The 17,424-nt window shown below is 41.8% G+C and overlaps 1 protein-coding gene across 6 annotated transcripts in view; it reads right to left on the bottom strand.

Annotated features, from left to right (window-relative positions):
• Positions 1-17,424, bottom strand: part of LOC112214716 (serine/threonine-protein phosphatase 2B catalytic subunit alpha isoform) — a 127,755-nt gene that overhangs the window by 27,284 nt on the left and 83,047 nt on the right. For all 6 annotated transcript variants that reach the window (XM_024373671.2, XM_024373673.2, XM_024373674.2 and 3 more), the window contains exons 6-8: positions 14,562-14,701; positions 2,789-2,866; positions 2,071-2,165 (exon numbers count right to left, since the gene is read on the bottom strand). In XM_024373671.2, the coding sequence (XP_024229439.1) occupies positions 2,071-2,165; positions 2,789-2,866; positions 14,562-14,701 (313 nt within the window). The remainder of the gene's footprint in view (positions 1-2,070; positions 2,166-2,788; positions 2,867-14,561; positions 14,702-17,424) is intronic.

Genomic DNA, 17,424 nt, shown 5'->3' with positions numbered 1-17,424 from the left:
AAACTGAACCAGAGGTCAATGAACAATGGCCTCGGCCATATCTCTGAGCCTGTCCTCTCTAGAGCAACAGCAATTTCAATCCATCTCTAATTTCACTATATCAACGAAAAACAGGAGAGAGAGAAGGGGAAAGATGGCTGTTTAAGAAGCAGGTAGGCTAAATGTTTGTGCTGATTAAGAAGCAGGTAGGCTAAATGTTTGTGCTGAAGTTTGACCTGGTGATTAACACAGCCAACTTCTCACCACACATGCCTGAATCCCCAGTCTGACACTTTCAAAGCCGTCCATCTACTTCTGTCTCCCCGTCACACTTCCAACTGTCTAAACACAAGCACCAACAACATACGGCAGGGGAAAAACAGGTAAATGCCTTATATGTGTTTGAATATGCGTAATTGCCATCACTGTCCAAGAGGCAGGCCCAGCGACCGAAGGGTCTTGTTGAGTTGGGAGATCTTAATTAAGCAGCTAGACAATATAGCATGCACAAATATTATTTCCCCCTTGGAGTCCTCCAACCTCCTCTATATTGTGTTGCAGCAGCCAGTTTTCATGTTTACAGCTCATGGAGAGAAAGGATAAAGAGAGAGAGAGGGGGTGGGAGAGAGGAGGGTGAGAGTGAGAGAGAGAGAGGGAGCGAGAGAGAGCAATCATGGCGGTGTGTTTTCATTTGAGTGCAGGGTGTACCATAGTTCATCTCTCTCTACACACCAGTGTAATGTCAGGGAAGTAGCAGGAGGAGCAAAACACATTAGCCTGAGTGACCATCAGTGACAATCCAGCTCCAGCTCATGTGACCACAGACAACTTGACCCCTGACAGGAGACCCTGTAGAGTAGTAGACCCTTGTCTCAGGGGTGGAACAATCTGATTCTACAATTTATCTTATCCTTAAAAAAAGGAGCTATGTGGCCTTTACATTTTATCCACTCAGCAATGTTGGCCTTTGTGTTTTGGTTTTTATTTCTTTGCCTGTGAAACCACCGGCTAGGGGTTTCCTGGCTCTGACGGCATCCCCTCTCTGATAAGGGTTACACTGTCCCAGGACCGCAGAACATTGGTGAGGGGCCCCGGTTAATTTGAATCTGGCAACGTCTTCATATTGAGACGACGGGCTCCTTTTAGATTTACAGTGGCCATCGACCGGCCATCAATCACTAGACTGCAGCGCTCGCAACCGAGGCCCCAGTCCAAGATGAGAGAAGATCAATCTATTACGGTCACTTGCGTTTCAATTGGGCGCCCTGCCCCTGCCCCCGCCTAATTTAATGATCAGACAGATTCTAACCATATGTGTGCCTCATTGGGCAGTTTTTAACAGAAATAACATAGAGAATGTTCTCTTCTTACCTCTTCATTTAGAAGCTCTATCCCTTGTTGTTTCAAGAGAATAGAAAAGAATCCTAGAAAACGACATCGCCTGAGTCAAACTCTTTTTAACCATAAAAAAAACATTTGAGGAAATATGCAACCGATGTTAAATGCATCATAAAACTACAGTGGGAAGTAGAATCTAACAGGGCTGAGTAATTGCCTGCGTTCCTGACTGTGCTCCACAAGGCTGGCTATTTAAAGCTCTTTACCTTTGAGTTGGCAAAGCTGGGATTAGATATCAAAGTGTGCCGAGAACAGGGAACATCAAGGTTAAAACAACAACCTGTAAACATAGCCCACTGTAAGACTGACGAAAATACTTCAAAACATCTCAACACATGCCCTCAAGTAAACTCACTGGCTTTGCCCCAATTCACACCTATGCGAAAATATGCCCCCATGGGGAAAATGGCAGTCTCTTTCTCTGTGTCTGTGTGTCAAAAACAGCCCCATCCCCTTCTCCCTGTCCTGGAAACTCCCCTTTGGTGCCCCTATTGGACAAAAAGAGTCGCTCTGAGACTTTTTGTGCTGACTCACTTCACAAAGGTCTGTCTGTGTCCAGCCTCCTCCAGAGTGTGCATGCCAAATGGACCGCAGTTAGTCCAGTCCAGCCCATCCCCATCTAAACCAACCCAAGAGACGCAAAATAAACTAATACAAAGTCGAGGTAATGAATACTGGGGACTCTGTGATTACCTTTGTTATTGTAGACGTCTAGGTAGTTGGGTGCTGAGAAGATGGTGATGAGAGAAGGAAACCCTGTCGTCTGGCTCTTCCTGTACATGCGGTACCTAGAGGGAGAGACGGCATCATGATTACCGTCGCCGTTACAACAACACTACCTAATACTCTGTAGCTCAGTGTGGTAGAGCAGCGGGTTCGATTCCCAGGACCATCTGAAATGTACGCACGCATTACTTTAAAATCGTTTTGGATAAAGGGGCCTGCTAAATGGCATATATTACAACAGGTTATATAACAATGTAACATACACATTGTGCATGTGAATGAAGTCAACAGTGCCCTGAGGAGTCATTTCATTGATTTGGACACGGTAATCTGATCCTAGAGCTGTGCCTAAGGCTGACTTGTACGTCAAGCTGTCCTTGCTCTTTGAGTGGGACCAGACGGTCTGCGTGGACAAGCAGCGGGAGTGCAGAGAAAACAAACAGGGCGACAAGCCTTCGGTCAGTTTGGGCGCTCCCCTCTGCCTCAGCCTTTTCTTCAACGTTTTGACATGCTTGCTATCAAAGTCCTTTGAAGGGGCTCTGATGGCCAAAACTCTAACTTTTAATACAGCACAATTTTTTAGTAAATAACAGGTTCAAATGTTTACTTGCGTAAACTCAAGCGACATAGTTGTCCAAGGAGAAGGGCTGTAGCAGTCAGCGGTGGGTAAAAAGAGGACACTTACCCAGCGTCCTGTGCTTCATGGGCTCGAATGACAGATAACAAGTTATTGTGTTGTAGAAAGTCGCAGACAGCGGGGTAGCTGTTGGAAGACAAGATGACACATGCTTGATTAACGGGTCTAATTTGATCTAAAGACAGTGATTAGATTTCGTTGACACATAATTGAAATAGATATTCATTCAAATGTATTTTAATACATTTGTAAATATAGCAGATGCATCTTCTATCATGTTACCATCAGAAAGGGTAAACAAAATAATCCAGCAGGTGTGTGGTTTCTCAACAAACACTATCATTATTTAGTGTGTGTGTGTGTGTGTGTGTGTGTGTGTGTGTGTGTGCTTTGCATACTCATGCGGTTCTGAACAGGCTGAGATGAAGGTGGCCAAAACAAACTGACAGTAATTACAGTATAGGACAGTTGCAGTATTTTCCATGCCATAACCTTTCCTTACCAAAGACACCAAAAGTTCACTGGAAATGTCCTTTCGCTCTCAGTGAGGTAGGCCCTAGTCACACAGCCAACAACCCCCTAAAAACCAGTTACGTTGAAAACATTCCTAAATCACCTACCAGAGAAGGAACATTTAGTAAGTGAGTGACCTTGGGAAACAGAATGCAACTGTGAGTCCAAATCCTTCCGTAACTCCCGACCACAACAACTTCTAAAGGCTATTCCATGAACAGCTGATGTCACATGAGAGCCATCCAAGGATAAATATGCAATATTCTCAGACTGTTTACCAATCGTTCAAAGAACCACACTCATTGTGCAACCTACTCATGTTGGTATTTTATTGTAGGCTTCAAATAATCAACCATTTCACATTGAGAAAAATACACATCAGCTGTACATTAGGAAATGCATGACGTACGTGAGATCATTTAGCTCTGTGCAGGAGGCTAAACTCAAGTGCTTGTTGCTGGATATAGCTCATTTGCATAACAATGGTCATGCTCTTTGCTCAGTACGAGTCCCTATTGCTGAATGCTTTTGGAGCTAGAGGGTAGCTTACTGCTCTGTGTGATAGGTAGATGGATTTTTTTCGTGAAGCCTTGCACTTCTGGCCACTGGGCACTTCTGGTAACATCCAATGTCCTCACCCTACAGTTAATATCCAGGACAAATAGTAGACAAGATAACAATAACTCTCACTTCACGAAAAGTAAACAAATGTGTCTCAAATCACATTTCCTTGTCAGACGGGTAACAGGATACGCTTTGAGTGGCACAGTTACACATCAGGCTTCTCAGCTGAGAGTACTTTGCTTTGTCACTCAAGGTGGACTTAAACCTAGAAATAGGTCTAGGTTTAAGTTCATTCTGTTACTGGTCACATGAGAGAAAATACAACTGACAGAGGAACATTGCCTAAGTGTGTGTACGGTTTCTTTGTGGTGTGATCGCATTGCGTCGAGGATAATAAAAAGTGTGCATCTAATATCCATCTCGATTCATTATTTTAATCCATTATTTCTTTCCATGCACCTGTCACTGTTTAGCAGATGCTGTTGCTAGGTATTTCTCAGAAGACTAAACACATTTTGTGCTGAAAGCATTTGACATCTGTTCTGGGACACAGATGTCAGCCATCCAACAGTTGTGCACTGTCCCTAACAAATAAATAAATACATGCACACCATGTCTACCTCAAATCTGACAGTATACTCTGTGAATCAATTGTACAGCCAAAATCCAATTAAGGGCTATTTTCATAAAGCAACGAAAATACCATGCAATTACCTGCTTAGGCTACTCACAAATAGTAATCAAATGGTTCAAAAAAGAAAACATATTTAGTGAACAAGTAAAGTGTCCACTAGGCTATAGCGGGCTAGAAAAGATGGGGCCTGTATTCAAAAACAACATGCAATTTCACACCTCAGTAATGTGTGTAAAACAGTTATGAGGGGGCCTATGGTGCTGGAATAAGACACAGCTGTCAGAATCAGGAAAAGGGACTAAACTGAGTCTTTTTTCTCCGATTGGCGAATTGTTCTCCTTTTAGTCTGGAGCTTGAAGCTGGCCCATAAACTCAGCATGCAAGTGTGCTGCCAATTACAATGAGCCCTGCAGGCAGATCCAGCCTAGGGGAAAACAACAAGGCTACATGTCAAATGGCATCCTATTCCCTATATAGTGCACTACCCATAAAGGACTCTGGTCAAAAGGAGTGCACTATGTAGGGAAATGTAGTGCCATTTGGGATGCAGCCCCAAGGCCACAGAGGAATGTAAGCCAAGCCAAGAAGACACAGGAGGCTGTTGGGCTAGGGTACAGGAGGAAGCACCTAACCTGGGTTGGAATTTTACCGTCCGATCCTGTTTGAGTGTTTATACTACAACAGCCATTGACAAGGGCCCTCTTCAAACAGACACCTTGACTTTTTCCACATTATGTTACGTTACAGCCTTACTCTAAAATATACACTACCGTTCAAACGTTTGGGGTCACTTAGAAATGTCCTTGTTTTTGAAATAAAAACACATTTTCTTCCCATTAAAATAACATTATATTGATCAGAAATACAGTGTAGAAACAGCTGATTTTTAATGGAATATCTACAGTCATGGCCAAAAGTGTAAAGAATTACACAAATATTAATTTTCAAAGTTTGCTGCTTCAGTGTCTTTAGATATTTTTGTCGGATGTTACTATGGAATACTGAAGTATATTTACAAGCATTTCATAAGTGTCAAAGGCTTTTATTGACAGTTACATGAAGTTGATGCAAAGAGTCAATGTTTGAAGTGTTGATCCTTCTTTTTCAAGACCTCTGCAATCCACCCTGGCATGCTGTCAATTAACTTCTGGGCCACATCCTGACTGATGGCAGCCCATCCTTGCATAATCAATGCTTGGAGTTTGTCAGAATGTGTGTTTTTTTGTTTGTCCACATGCCTCTTGAGGATTGACCACAAGTTCTCAATGGGATTAAGGTCTGGGGAGTTTCCTGGCCATGGACCCAAAATATCAATGTTTTGTACCCCAAGCCACTTAGTTATCACTTTTGCCTTATGGCAAGGTGCCCCGTCATGCTGGAAAAGGCATTGTTCATCACCAAACTGTTCCTTGATGGTTGGGAGAAGTTGCTCTCGGAGGAAGTGTTGGTACCATTCTTAATTCATGGCTGTGTTCTTAGGCAAAATTGTGAATGAGCCCACTCCCTTGGCTGAGAAGCAACCCCACACATGAATGGGCTCAGGATGCTTTACTGTTTACTGCTGACACAGGACTGACTGTAGAGCTCACCTTGTCTTCCCCGGACAAGCTTTTTTCCGGATGCCCCAAAAAATCGTAAAGGGGATTCATTAGAGAAAATGACTTTACCCCAGTCCTCAGCAGTCCAATCCCTGTACCTTTTGCAGAATATCAGTCTGTCCTTGATGTTTTTCCTGGAGAGAAGAGGCTTCTTTGCTGCCCTTCTTGACACCAGGCCATCCTCCAAAAGTTACTGTGCATGCAGATGCACTCACACCTGCCTGCTGCTATTCCTAAGCAAGCTCTGTACTGGTGGTGCCCCGATCCCGCAGCTGAATCAACTTTAGGAGATGGTCCTGGAGCTTGCTGGACTTTCTTGGGCGCCCCGAAGCCTTCTTCAGGCTCAAAATGACCAGAAACAAAGAACTTTCATCTGAAACTCATCAGTCTATTCTTGTTCTAAGAAATGAAGGCTATTCCATGAAAGACATTGCCAAGAAACTGAAGATCTCGTACAACGCTGTGTACTACTCCCTTCACAGAACAGTGCAAACAGATTCTAACCAGAGTAGAATGAGGAGTGGGAGGCCCCAGTGCACAACTGAGCAAGAGGACAAGTACATTAGTGTCTAGTTTGAGAAACAGACGCCTAACAAGTCCTCAACCGGCAGCTTCATTAAATAGTACCTGCAAAACAACAGACTCAACGTCAATAGTGAAAAGGCTGGCCTTCTAGGCAGAGTTCCTCTGTCCAGTGTCTGTGTTCTTTTGCCCATCTTAATCTTTTATTTTTATTGGCCAGTCTAAGATATGGCTTTTTCTTTGCAGCTCTGCCTAGAAGGCCAGCATCCCGGAGTCGCCTCTTCACTATTGACTTTGAGTCTGGTGTTTTGCAGGTACCATTTAATGAAGCTGCCAGTTGAGGACTTGTTAGACGTCTGTTACTCAAACTAGACACTAATGTACTTGTCCTCTTGCTCAGTTTTTTAAAATTAACTCAATCTACACACAATACCCCATAATGACAAAGCAAAAACAGGTTCTTATAAATAAATCACATTTACATAAGTACTCAGATCCTTTACTCAGTACTTTGTTCAAGCACCTTTGGCAGTGATAACAGCCTCGAGTCTTCTTGGGAATGATGCTACAAGCTTGGCACACTGTATTTGGGGAGTTTCTCCCATTCTTCTCTGCAGATCCTCTCAAGCTCTGTCAGGTTGGATGGGGAGCATCGCTGCACAGCTATTTTCAGGTCTCTCCAGAGATGTTCGATCGGGTTAAAGTCCAGGCTAAGGCTGGGCCACTCAAGGACATTCAGAGACTTGTCCCGAAGCCACTCCTGCGTTGTCTTTGCTGTGTGCTTAGGGTTGTTGTCTAATTGGAAGGTTTTCAGCAAGGATCTCTCTGTACTTCGCTCCATTCACCTTTCCCTCGTTCCTGACTAGTCTCCCAGTCCCCGCCGCTGAAAAACATCCCCCCCAGCATGATACGGCCACCACCATGCTTCACCCTGGGGATGTGCCGGGTAACCTCCAGACGTGACGCTTGGCATTCAGGCCAAAGAATCCAATCTTGGTTTCATCAGACCAGAGAATCTTGTTTCTCATGGTCAGATTCCTTTAGGTGCATTTTGGCAAACTCCAAGCAGGCTATCATGTGCCTTTTACTGAGGAGTGGCTTCATTCTGGCTACTCTACCTTAAAAGGCCCGATTGGTGGAGTGCTGCAGAGATGGTTGTCCTTCTGGAAGGTTCTCCCATCTCCAGAAAGGAACTCTGGAGCTCGGTCAGAGTGACCATCGGGTTCTTGGTCACCTCCTTCACCAAGGCCCTTCGCCCCCTATTGCTCAGTTTGGCTAGGCGGCAAACTCTAGGAAGAGTCTTGGTTTTTCTAAACTTCTTCCATTTAAGAATTGTTAGGTTCTAAATGAACCGAGTAAAAACTCAGACGATTATTAAAGCTCAAAACAAGTTTCTTTACCCAAAAGGTTAGACAGCTGAACAGACAAAGACATGTTTCCACCAGCACAAGGATATACACCCCAATTTCGGTGCAGTCTCCTCCTTCCCTCTAAACATTACATCTTTATCGCTAGGCAGGAAGTTAAGTGATGTGGGTAATAAACTGTTCCTTCTCCCTTAATGTGACTTGAGCTGAACTCAGTGACTGCAACCATGTGATTGCCTTTCTTTTACTCGGTACACTCCAAGCCTCTGGCTCATATCCACCCTTAATTGACCACACCATATACATTCCTCCTACAGATAACCATTCACTTCTGGTGTAGAAACCAGACTGTAGCACTCCTCATTTCCATAGGATACGTAATGATTAACACCATTTCAAGTTTAGGAGTCAGAACGCATCAGAATGATGGAGGCCACTGTGTTCTTGGGGACCTTCAATGGTGCAGACATTTTTTGGTACCCTTCCACAATCCTGTCTCAGAGCTCTACGGACAATTCCTTCAACCTCATGGCTTGGTTTTTGCTCTGACATGCATTGTCAACTGTTGGACCCTAGATAGACAGGTGTGTGCCTTTCCAAATCATGTCCAATCAATTGAATTTACCAAAAGGTATACTCCAATCAAGTTGTAGAAACATCTCAAGGATGATCAATGGAAAAAAGGTTCTGAATACTAATGTAAATAAGGTATTCCTGTTTTTTATTTGGAATACATTTGCTAAAATGTTTTTAAACCTGTTTTCATTTAGTCATTATGGGATATTGTGTGTAGATTTATTAGGAAAACAAATAATTTAATACATTTTAGAATAAGGCTGTAACGCAACAACATTTTGAAAAAGTCAAGGGGTCTGAATATTTTCCTAATACACTGCATTACTTTTAAAATGCATCCTTCCTTCCTCGAAGTAATCACTGATCTGATATGCCATAAAACCCATGCAGTGATGCCAGATTAGGGATTGCTTCAAGGAAGCCTGGAAGGAAATATGTATTTTAAGTGTACGAACAGTGCCCATCACCTTTAAATCACTGTCCCTCTGTCAATAGTCGATCCTACTGGATTTAGTATACTGGGACCTTGTAACTGAGATATCAGAGATGGCAGGGACATACCATGGAAATATCACTAGCAGCCAGAACCCGAAAGCGACAACACAGCGCTCTTATGCTCTCTCAAGTGACAGGGGTGACATTTCTCTCCCTGACAGGGTCCCTGTTGTCTGGCAGATAGTCAAGCGAGGCCATTTACAGCAAAAGATTGGGTCATATACAAATCTAAGTCAAGCCAAACCATGTACAGTAAACTGTTGGGACATATACAAATCTAAATCAGGACCATTAACAGCAAATTGTTGGGTCATATTCAAATCTAAGTCAAGCATGACCATTTACAGTAAACTGTTGGGACATAAAATCTAAATCAGGACCATTTACAGTAAACTGTTGGGACATATACAAATCTAAATCAGGACCATTTACAGCAAATTGTTGGGTCATATACAAATCTAACTCTAGCAGGACCATTTACAATAACCTGTTGGGACATATACAAATCTAACTCAAGCAGGTCCATTTACAGCAAACTGTTGGGTCATACACAAATCTAAGTCAAGCAGGAGAATTTTAGCAAACTGTTGGGTCATATACAAATCTACACTGAACACAATTATAAATGCAACATGTAAAGTGTTGGTCCCATGTTTCATGACCTGAAACAAAATACGTATTTCTCAAAAATGTTGTGCGCAAATATGTTTATATCCCTTTTAGTGAGCATTTCTCCTTTCCCAAGATTATCCATCCACCTGACAGGTGTGGCATATCAAGAAGCTGATTACACAGCATGATCATTACACAGGTTCACCTTCTGATGGGGACAATAAAAGGTCACTCGAAAATCTGCAGTTGTCTCACACAACACAATGCCACAGATGTCTTAAGTTGAGAGAGCGTGCAATTGACATGCTGACTGCAGGAATGTCCACCAGAGCTGTTGCCAGATAATTTAATGTTAAATTTCTCTACCAAAAGCTGCCTCCAACATTGCTTTAGGGAATTTTGCAGTACGTTCAACCGGCAGACCACGTGCATGGCGTCTTGTGAGTGAGCGGTTTGCTGATGCCAATGTTGTGAACGGAGTGCCACATGGTGGCGGTGGGGTTATGGTATGGGCAGGCATGAGCTATGGACAACAAACACAATTGCATTTTATCTATGTCAATTTGAATGCACAGAGATACCATGACAAGATCCTGAGGCCCATTGTCAACCCATTCATCTGCTGCCATCACCTCATGTTTCAGAGTGATAATGTCGCAAGGATCTGTACACAATTCCTGGAAGCTGAAAATGTCCCAGTTCTTCCATGGCCTGCATACTCAACAGACATGTCACCCATTGAGCATGTTTGGGATGCTCTGAATCAACGTGTACGACAGCATGTTCCAGTTCCCGCCATAATCCAGAAACTTCACACAGTCATTGAAAAGTAGTGGGAAAACGTTCTACAGGCCACAATCAATAGCCTGATCAACTCTATGCGAAGGAGATGTGTCGCGATTCATGAGGCAAATGGTGATCACACCAGATACTGACTGGTTTTCTGATCCACGCCCCTCTCTTTATTTCAAGATATCTGTGACCAACAGATGCATATTTGTATTCCCTGTCTGTGAAATCCATAGTTTAGGGCCTAATGAAATTACTTTAATTGACTGATTTCCTAATATGAATTGTAACTCAGTAAAATCTTTGAAATTGTTGCATGTTGTGTATATATTTTTGCCCAGTATAAGTCAAGTGAGACCCTTTACAGGGTCTTTCATTGTGTTAATTAATTTTATTTTTTACTTCAGTTTATTTGAGTAAATACTTTGACACTTTTGTGTCTTAAAACTGCATTGTTGGTTAAGTAAGGTCTACATCTGTTGTATTCGGCACATACAATTTAATTTGATTTGATTTACTGCAAACTGTTGGTTCATATACAAATCTATGCACAGCTATCACATAGTCCTGACCTACATCAAATATTGAATGCAAATAAGCATCATTGTTCCCACATCCTGTTAAGGATGATGCGAATATTCGCAGCTTTTTGTTAAAAATCGCGCAACATTTCAAAGTCCTGCTACTCATGCCAGGAATATAGTAAATGCATATGATAAGTATGTGTGTATAGAAAACACTCTGAAGTCTCTAAAACTGGTTAAATCGTGTCTGTGGCTATAACAGAACGTGTTTAGGAGTAAAAATCCCTGGTAAAACTGTTTACCAAAAACACAAAAAAAATATTAATCCGCCATTCAATGTATTGTCTAAGGCGACAGAAAATAAATGAGGATCCCCTGTAAACGCCTACAGCTTCCACACGATGTCGCCAGTACTGGCATTTCATGTCTGCTTTATCCTCGGTTAGATCACGTATAGGCCCTTCCTGTCTTGAGGCGGACCACAGGATGTTGTGAAATTGAAAACATGGACGATGATTTCAAGACTTGCTGCTATCGAATACAGATCGCCCCGTGATCAATTTGATAGATTATTAACGTTTATTAATACCTAAAGTTGGTTTAGAAAAGTAGTTTGAAGTGATTTGTAAAAGTTTATAGGCAACTTTTGTAATTTTAAAAAGTGACGTTGCGTCTTGTAAAGGGGCATTTTCCAGGATCAGACTGGCCTTCAGCAAATGACATTTTGGGTATACAATGACGGATTTAATCGGGAAAAAGACCCAATTGTGATGATTATGGGACATATAGGAGTGCCAACAAAGAAGCTCGTCAAAGGTAATGAATGTTTTATATTTTATTTCTGCGTTTTGGGTAGCGCCGGCTACCGCAAAATCTGTTGTTTAGGTGACGGTCTGCTATTCTGGGGGGTGCATGCTATCAGATAATAGCTCCTCATGCTTTCGCCGAAAAGCATTTTACAGATCTGACTTGGTGGCTAGATTCACAACGAGTGTAGCTTTAATTCAGTACCTTGCATGTGTGTTTTAATGAAAGTTTGAGTTTTATCGAAAACTATAGGTGGCGCTCTAAAATTTCCGCTGATTTGATCCCGCTACAGGGACCAAGTCCCTAACAAGTTATAAAATACCTAAGCTAATTCTTCATTCTTTATTTGGATCCCCTTAAGCTATCGCCTTATCTCACTGTGACTCCCTGTTAAAATAAAAGTTAAATCAAAATAAAAGAAATGACGTTTACGACAAGCTTTACGCACAAGCAAGATTCGGAGTGTCGCAATGTAGTTTACCGGTATTTCAACGTGGTTTTTTTACTACCTGAAAATTGAGACAGGCCGTGGAGGCTGTGTTGTCACTTGGTTCTATAGGCTATTCATCAAATTAGCCTATTTTTCATTGATAACCAAATGTAATCTCAGCTATTGTTCAAACAGTAAACCAAACAACAAGAATTCACCCCAAAATATATTTTGTATAACATTAATAACTACTGATTACAGGCTAAAATTGTAGAACCTGCTGCAGCCACCTAGCAATCCATGTGCTTTTTTTCTTGTGAACAAAACATGACGGTCTATTTGTAGCTGATATGGGAATGAATACAGAAGCAGCATATCAAACTGGGATAATGTTTTAGGTTACACTGGCAAGTATAAGAATATTTGCCAGGGCATATTTCATTTTTTTTTAAATCAGATTATTTCACATGGCGATGTGGGAAGCTAAAAAGGCTAGCTGGCTTGCTATGTTTTTAACCAGGCTAAGGCTAGCCCAAAGTCCGGCAGATGGCGATATTGAACTGATATTGATGGTTTCATTTTCATTTTCATTTTACCGTCCAAACGCATTGTATGCAGCCGTAAATACACTCGTATCCCCCGTGGACCGGTTTGTACCTAAAACTTTATCCATTCAGGCTGCAAAGGCGTCAATTTCCTACTAATGGCAAGAAGGCAGAGAAAATGTGGAAAATACACATACTCCCTTTATGAAACACCATTTGGCTAATGCTACTTCCTGATGTTGTGCCCTGCGTTCAGCCAAGGGTAAACATCAGACTGCTGCAAATTGATTGGCTGAAAGCGATAGGCAACATCCGGGAATAGCATTCCTAGGCATTAGCCCCTTTAGCATGGTGGTGGAAAATGGTGTTTCATAAAGAAAGTATGCATATTTTCCCCCTTTTTCTCACTATTAAATATAGTTAAGGAGGAAATCGACACCTTTGCAGCCTGAATGGAGAATGTTTAGGTACAAAGCGGTCTGCAGGGGATACGAGTGTCAAATGGAAACGACTCAATATCGCCCTCTGCTGGCCTTGGCCTAAGCTAAAGCCAGCTAGCCAGGCTGCCAGCTAGCTACTACTTGCAAGGGAAGGCGACTCTTCCTTGTTTTCACAAAATGAAAAGACCTTTAGAGACCGCTAGTCTTCCTGGGGTCCAAAGAGCAAATATTACGTTTGTACGCTCGTGAAATAAGAGGTCTTTGAAATAGGTATTATGGGTACAGAAAATAAGACTCTGACAAATATGATATATGCAATCTCTTTTCAAATTATATCAATATACAAATTCTAAGTAATGCCTTGAGAACAACCCTACCCAATCCACTGCCTTCAGTTGGATGGACTGCATTTCGAAGGGGAATCATATCTACAGTCTCTAACCCAGGAGAAACATTTGACAGCTTGGGCTGCTTCAGGCTGGCTTTGCCACTAGCATGCCAGGATCAAATGAGCGTCTGTCCACCTGTAATGACTGGACACTGGAGCACTAAAGCTCACATTTGGAGAAGACTCTGGCCCTGTGCTAATGCACAAGTTCATTACATTCAGGACAGCGTGAGCTCCTGCAGCACTTCCAGCGTTTCCTTTGTATGCTCTGCCTGTGACTGGGCTCCTGAGTGGCGCAGCGGTCTAAGGCACCGCATCTCAGTGCAAGAGGCATCACTACCGTCCCTGGTTCGAAACCAGGCTGTATCACATCCGGCTGAAATTGGGAGTCCCATAGGGTGGCGCACAATTGGCCCAGTGTCGTCCAGGTTTGGCCCGGGGTAGGCCGTCATTGTAAATACGAATTTGTTCTTAACTGACTTGCCTAGTTAAATAAAGGTTAAATAAAAATAAATTCAAATGGGAGTTCATATATGTGTTACATAAACACTTGCGACAGGGTAATGAGAGAAAAGTCAGTTTTCCTGGGACCATGACAAATGCAGGTTACAAAGCTACTATGATGCAGACAGTAGAAAAGGGACTGAGGGGCTTCGATGGGGACCGAATGAAGATGAACATTTGCCAGAATAACGTGGGTTGGAAGGATTTGGCAAAGGAAGGTTCATTGATGCTTCAATGGCACAAGTTAACTGTTTTATTTGGAGGGTTATATTACTGTAGATGCCAGAAGTGTTACACTAGATTAATGTCAAGTCCATTGTATGATACATCAGCAATTTAACAAAGTCAGCAATGGTAACAAAGCAAGATATGGCCAACTATTACAAAAGCCAAGACACACACACACACACACACACACACACTTAATAATGTGCACTGTCTCTGTCAACTAAATGAATACATTCACAGCCTCTTTTTCACACTACACAGCTTGTGAAGGAGGTGACGGCCCACCTGTAGAAGTAGGAGCAGCCTCTCACTGTGTTGTGTGTGAAGTGTTCTTGGCTCTTCTCGTTCCCAAAGTCCTCCAGGGGGTCTGACCACAACAGGTCACACATGGGCCCGTACGCAGGGGGCTCTTTGAATCTGTCTAACTACAAAGACAGAGGTACACAGAGTTAGGAGAGACAGGGAGAGACAATGTCAATCAGTCAGGAAAATGTCTTATCTATGCGGAAACAGAGTCAGTTTAACTTCCTCAATAAGTTGGTGTAGTGATACCTACTGTATAGGAAAGGGAAAATGACTTGAAACTAGAGGTCGAACGAATATGATTTTTCAACGCCGATACCGATTATTGGAGGACCAAAAAAAGCCGATACCGATTAATCGGCCGATTTTATTTATTTATTTGTAATTACAACAATACTGAATGAACACTTGTTTTAAATTAATATAATACATCAATTAAATCTTTTTAGCGTCAAATAAATAATGAAACATGTTCAATTTGGTTTAAATAATGCAAAAACAAAGTGTTGGAGAAGAAAGTAAAAGTGCAATATGTGCCATGTAAAAAGCTAACGTTTAAGTTTCTTGCTCAGAACTTGAGAACATATGAAAGCTGGTGGTTCCTTTTAACATGAGTCTTCAATATTCCCAGGTAAGAAGTTTTAGGTTGTAGTGATTATAGGAATTATAGGACTATTTCTCTCTATACCATTTGTATTTCATATACCTTTGACTATTGGATGTTCTTATAGGCACTATATTATTGCCAGTGTAACAGTATAGTTTCCGTCCCTCTCCTCGCCCCTACCTGGGCTTGAACCAGGAACACATCGACAACAGCCACCCTCGAAGCATCGTTACCCATCGCTCCACAAAAGCTGTGGCCCTTGCAGAGCAAGGGGAACAACTACTTCAAGGTCTCAGAGCGAGTGACTTCACCGATTGAAATGCTATTAGCGCGCACCCCGCTAAATAGCTAGCCATTTCACATCGGTTACACCAGCCTAATCTCGGGAGTTGATAGGCTTGAAGGGATAAACAGCTCAATGCTTGAAGCACAGCGAAGAGCTGCTGGCAAACTTACGAAAGTGCTGTTTGAATGAATGCTTACGAGCCTGCTGCTGCCTACCACCGCTCAGTCAGACTGTTCTATCAAATCATAGACTTAATTATAACATAATAACACACAGAAATACGAGCCTTAGGTCATTAATATGGTCAAATCCGGAAACTATAATTTCAAACAAAACATTTATTCTTTCAGTGAAATACGGAACTGTTCTGTATTTTATCTAACGGGTGGCATCCCTAAGTCTAAATATTGCTGTTACATTGCACAACCTTCAATGTTATGTCATAATTATGTATAATTCTGGCAAATTAATTACAGTCTTTGTTAGGAATAAATGGTCTTCACACAGTTCGCAACAAGCAAGGCGGCCCAAACTGCTGCATATACCCTGACTGCTTACACGGAACGCAAGAGAAATGACAATTTCCCTAGTTAAAATAAATTCATGTTAGCAGGCAATATTAACTAAATATGCAGGTTTAAAAATATATACTTGTGTATTGATTTTAAAGAAAGGCATTGATGTTTATGGTTAGGTACACATTGGTGTAACGACAGTGCTTTTTTCGAGAAAGCGCTTGTTAAATCATCACCCGTTTGGCGAAGTAGGCTGTGATGAGAAGTCTAGTAATATCATCAACCATGTGTAGTTAACTAGTGATTATGTTAAGATTGATTGTTTTTTACAAGATAAGTTTAATGCTAGCTAGCAACTTACCTTGGCTTCTTGCTGCACTCGCGTAACAGGTAGTCAGCCTGCCACGCAGTCTCCTCGTGGAGTGCAATGTAATCGGCCACAATCGGTGTCCAAAAATGCCGATTACTGATTGTTATGAAAACTTAAAATCAGCCCCAATTAATCGGCAATTCCGATTAATCGGTCGACCTCTACTTGAAACGGATCTTGAGTTGACAATTAGGTCTTGCTACATTGAACTGTGGTTACAGTAAAACTTTGAATGAAATCCCGAGTTTAACAAAATTGCGAAACAGCGGCACTGCATTTTGGCAGTTATGCCTTCATCAGAGCATGTTACAGTAAAACTGTTGGTAGGGTCTCACATTTGTGTGTGAAAGAAACCCACAACATGAAATTGGATGGACTGGATGACAATTTGTGCCTTTTATGACTATGAAACATGAATAGATATTTTCAATCTTGACTATACTAATACTTCCTCCTGGGAAATGGAATGAAAAGCTACAAACTAAAGTGATCATCCAAAAGCTCATGACAGTCATTTCTCAGAGAAAGTATATACCAGGGCTGGAGTAAATTCCATTTAAATTCTAGTCAATTCAGAAAGTAAACCAAATTCAAATCTTTGCAATTTGAGTTGTACGGCACTTTGAGATATCAGCTGATGTACGAAGGGCTATATAAATAAATTTGGGTTGATTTGATTTTGAGTTGGAATATCATTGTACTTCCTGAATTGACTGGAATTTATATGGAATTGAGCCCAAGCCTGGTACAGTATATACTGTAGCATAACGCACACTTCAGTAGTGAAGATTTTATTACAGAGACCATCTGATTGCAGCCACAAAATCCAATTGTCGTTATTGAATTTGAGAAAAAGCAGGATCCAACTATTCAAAAGGTTTAATCAGAGGGCCAGATTGCAAATCTCTGTTAGTTTGGGGCATTGTTTGAGAGGGAGGTAGTCCATGTTGTGTTATCAAGGACATCATTTTCTAAATAAATATTTCAAGAGAAATTGTAAAGACTATTTCCTTGAACAGCAAAAAGGAGAACTTAAACAGGTTTTAACGAAGGTCTGTGTAAACCTA

Source organism: Oncorhynchus tshawytscha, linkage group LG15 (assembly GCF_018296145.1).
Source record: "Oncorhynchus tshawytscha isolate Ot180627B linkage group LG15, Otsh_v2.0, whole genome shotgun sequence".
Taxonomy (NCBI): Eukaryota; Metazoa; Chordata; class Actinopteri; order Salmoniformes; family Salmonidae; genus Oncorhynchus; species Oncorhynchus tshawytscha.
Note: the sequence above shows the minus strand (reverse complement) of the source record. Positions and strands in the feature narration are given on the sequence as shown.